Source organism: Monoraphidium neglectum (genome assembly GCF_000611645.1).
Source record: "Monoraphidium neglectum strain SAG 48.87 unplaced genomic scaffold scaffold03620, whole genome shotgun sequence".
NCBI lineage: Eukaryota > Viridiplantae > Chlorophyta > Chlorophyceae > Sphaeropleales > Selenastraceae > Monoraphidium > Monoraphidium neglectum.
This window is the reverse complement of record NW_014010009.1, coordinates 1-4117: the sequence shown is the minus strand read 5'-3', so window position 1 is coordinate 4117 and position 4117 is coordinate 1. Positions and strand designations below refer to the sequence as shown.

General features: G+C 67.5%; 1 protein-coding gene across 1 annotated transcript; it reads left to right on the top strand.

Moving 5' to 3' along the window:
• Window positions 1–922: 922 nt before the first annotated feature.
• On the top strand, window positions 923–2078 carry MNEG_13093 (hypothetical protein; the record flags this gene model as incomplete). Its single annotated transcript, XM_014038434.1, has 2 exons — window positions 923–932; window positions 1390–2078. 2 exons carry the CDS (start codon window positions 923–925, stop codon window positions 2076–2078), a joined length of 699 nt encoding a protein of 232 aa, XP_013893888.1.
• Between the last annotated feature and the right edge of the window lie 2039 nt (window positions 2079–4117).

The window sequence follows — 4117 nt, the reverse complement described above, 5'->3', positions numbered from 1 at the left end:
GCCGGCGACGGAGCCAGCCCGCGGCCAGCGTTGCGCTGCAGCGCGGCCGGCGCGGTCGCGGGCGGCGTGGCGGACGCAGCCGCCGGCGGCGCTGCGGGGGCGCCGGCGGCGGCAGGCGGCGGTGGCGGTGACGGCGGCGACGCCGGCACGCAAGAAGCAGGGTCCGCCGCGGGTGCAGCGCACGGCGCGGTCAATGAGGACGCGTCCAGCGGTGGCGCAGGCGCCAAGGCGCGCGGAGTCGCTCGGCGGCATCCTTCGGGGGTGCCAGCGCCAGGAAGCAGCGGCGGCGGGGGACGCTCCCAGGCGGCCTCGAGGCGGGTCAGCGGCAGTGGGCAGCCCGTAGCTGCGGGCGACGAGGAGCACGACTCAGGCCCGCTGAGGGCTGCCAGCGGCGGCAGCAACGGAGGCGGCAGCGGCAGCGCGCGCGGGCCGAGCCGAGCAGCGTCACGCGGCGAGGCGGCGCCGCACGAGCCCCAGGCGACTCGGGCGGCGGGCAGTGTTGGGGCCGGTGTTGCGGCGGAGGAGCTGTTTGCGGCGTCGACCGCGGCGTGGGCGGGGACACTGCGGTCGTCGTCTGGCGGCACACATCATTGTGTGCCGAGCCGGTCCGCGAACCAACAGAGGTGCGGCAGGGCGTGCGCCTGGGCTGGCTTGGCGGCCGTGCACGATGCTATGCAGCCAGCCTGTGTGGGTGTTCACGATCGTGTCAGCAGCCACATTTCAATCAACGCGACTGCATGGGCTTGGCTTTCGCCTGTACACAGACGGGTACCTGCAACACATCGCCCACCGCCAGACTGCTGCACAAACCCCAACCTCATGCCCCTCCATCCCTCCCGCAGCCACAGCAATAGCCACGCCCCCAGCCAAGGCGGCAGCCGCGCCCCCAGCCGCACCCCTTCGGCGGCCCTCTCACCGCAGGATGCCGGCAGGTGTGTATGGGTGCGAGCATGCGTGCGCGCGCGCGCGCGCGTGTGTGTGTATGTGTGTGTGTGTATGTGTGTGTGCTCATGTGTATGAATGTGCGCGTGCGTGGTGCACTCGCGGCCATGTTTGAGGGTGTGCACGTACCTGCATTGTGCTTGCACCTTCTATCGCAGTTGCACGCGTCGCGCACGCTGCACGGCGCTCGCGTTTCGCAGCCGGTTGTTGCTCGCAGACTTGCACGCAAAGCTGGTGCACTTGTCACGCACGAGTTCTGCGCGTGTTTGACCTCGCATGTGGACGATCGTGACCTAGCAATTTGCGCCTCCTTGCGCCATGTGAATCAATGATCACCCCTGCAATCCCACTCTCCTGTTAACTGCAGCAGCGGGCCTCCGAGGTCAGCCAGCGCCAAATACAGCCTGCGGCGGACAAACACGCCAGGCGGCCCCGCGGTTCCCTCAGCCGAGCAGCAGCAGCAGCAGCAGGAGCAGGAGCAGCAGCAGCGGACGGCGGCCGTGACGCCGCCGTCCCGCCAGGCATCCGCTCAGGAGCGCGCCTCTCAGAACCCCAGCCAGAGCGCGCCGAGCGGCGACTCGTTCGCCGCGGCAATGCAGGCGGCGGCGAGCGAAATGGACAGCGCGGCGGCGGCGGCGGCGGCGCCAGGGGCCCACGGCGCTGACGGCGCCGACAAGGCCGCGGCTGCGGTTCCGCGGCCGCCGTCGCGCCGGCAGAGCTCGAAGAGGCCCGTGTCGGCCGGCGGCAGCGCGGCGGCGGCGCGCTACGTCGCGGAGGCGCAGCAGCGCATGAGCGCCGGCGGCGCAGCGGCCGAGGAGGCGGCGGCGGCGGCGGCGGCGGCGGCGGCGGCGCTCGCCGGCGACGGCGCGCACAGGGCGAACAGCGGCGGCGGGTGCGTTGCTGGCAGCGATGTGGGCAGCGGCGATCGGCGCGTCGCACTGCTAGAGATGCAGTCGCTGGTGCCGCAGCGAGACGCCAACGGCGGTGGCGACGCCGACGCTGCGCTGCTCAAGGCCAAACGCATGGCATTTGAGGCGGCCGCCGGGGCGGATGCAGCAGGGGTGGTGCTGCAGATGGATGACTGCGGGCAGGGCGCTGCGGCCACGCAGAGGGGCTGCGCGTGCGTCGTCATGTGATGTGACGCGCCGAGGCAGTGGGCGTGCCTGCGTGAGGGGGCGGGCAGGAGCGCTCCCTCATCCGACTGGTTGAAACGGATGTGAGGGGCTGATATCGGGCGTATCGCACCCCTGGAGAGGTGCTTTGCAAAGTGCCGCCCGCCCGCAACACGTACGTCTGGTACTGACCGTGAATCAATCAATGGTTTATTCATTTGCTGCAGCGCCGGTGCGCCGTGGTGCGTCGCGCACCCCCGTCCGCGCGGCCCGGGCGCTGCCCGTCCGACGGTGCTGCGCTGCCGGGGCGGGCGCGGAGCGCGGGGCTCGGCTCGCCTTTGGTGCGGCGGCCGCTTCCTGTTGACTGACCGACGCCGATTTACTGCCTCACCCGTCTGCCTCAAACCCAGGCCTTTCGCAACACCCTCTTGGCACTTCTGCCCAGTGCTGACTAGACCAATATTGATGAGCCTCGCTGCGCGTCGGCTGCACCCCTGGGGCAGGCCGCAGCGCCGGCGGTAGTGATCCCGGTTCGGGTCACATGACACAGGAAATCGTAAAACTGGGGCTCGTTGGAGGGCAGGGCCGAAGGCATCATGGCACCATGACTGGGCTGGTCATGAGGGATTGCGGCAGGATCACTGGAGGTTCTGCTGTCAGGGCGGCTGACCGAGCGGCGTGGGCGGATGTGCAGCTGCGACAGGCGCATGGTTCGTGGAGCCATTGACGGTTCGTGCTGACCATGCGCACCTCCGATTTCACGCTCTGCAAGTTCTGCGGCATCCTGGTGTTTCAATGAAGTGTAAATCACCAGTGCCTGGTATTGTACTTAATCAATCACTTGACAAATTCGAAGACCAAGAGCTGTGTTGACCCTTGGCTCCTGGTCAAAGATCCACGTGTGCATGCCTGATCTCTGCTGGTGTCTGCCCTCTGTCGCTGGGTGTGTGCAGCCAAATTCAGGTCTGGCATGCCCGGTATGTTTGCAGCTGGTGGTTTTTGCAGGGTTAGGCAATACACCCAACCTTGTGTTGCGCTGCGGGCTGCTGCGGCTGACCCGTGCCCTGCGTGCCGAGCTGCCAACCGCGCACGAGCCTGGGGGCTGGTGCGCAGCTGTGGATGCTGGGATTCATGACAGAGAGTACCATAGGTGCCATTGGCATGCTAACCATCATCATACACGCTGAAAATATTACACGGTCCGCTCTACACACACTCGGTTGAGATCAATCGTTCATGTCGAGGGGTACTGTAGTCACACGCAATGCAAGCAGCATAAGGATGAGGTATCAAGCGCCAGTTTGTTCCGGAGTTGATGCTGCCCGCGTCCAGGTGGTCTCCGCACGGTTCCTGAAGCGTGGACTCCCCATGCCTGGCAAAGGCTTATAGAAAGTGAGGGGCGGCTGGTTGCAATATAATCGGCCAGCTAAGAGGCAGCTGCATTGCCGTTGACGCCGGCCCCTCGTCAATGTCCGCCGCCAGCATGAGCAAGAGCGCCGCCGCCGCCGCCGCCGCGCCGGCGCCGGCGCCCTATTTCCGGCCCAAGCCCGCCGGCTTCTTGCTAGAACGCCAGATAGACGGCGGCCTTCCGGACTTCTCATACCGGCGGCGGCTGTGGGTGGACACCAACCCCAGCAATGGGGAGGTCACCCTGCGGTGTGTCCTGACCGACATTGTGCGCATCCGCCCGAACGGAGAGATCGTTTTGACCACCGGCGGATATTTCACGGTGAGCGGGGTTTGACCGTGTTGACCACCATCATCTGAATGGTCAAAGGGGGCCAGATCCGATCACGGCCGTGGGGCAGTGCGAATATGGGGCCAAGGGGGCTGCCGGCGTGGTTGCGGATGGGTCTTGAGCAACAGGCAGCAGCCCCTGCTCCGCCGCGCCGCGAGCCTGCGCCGCCAACACGAGCCCGGCTGTCGCGGCGAGCTCGCCGCCTCGCTGCCCCCTGCTCCCATGCTTGCGCTGCTCCTCGTCCTGTGCCCGAGTTGGCCGCACGCTCTCGTCGCCGCCACCAAAACCCCCCCATGCTGCATGTTGCACCGACCTCCACCCCTCC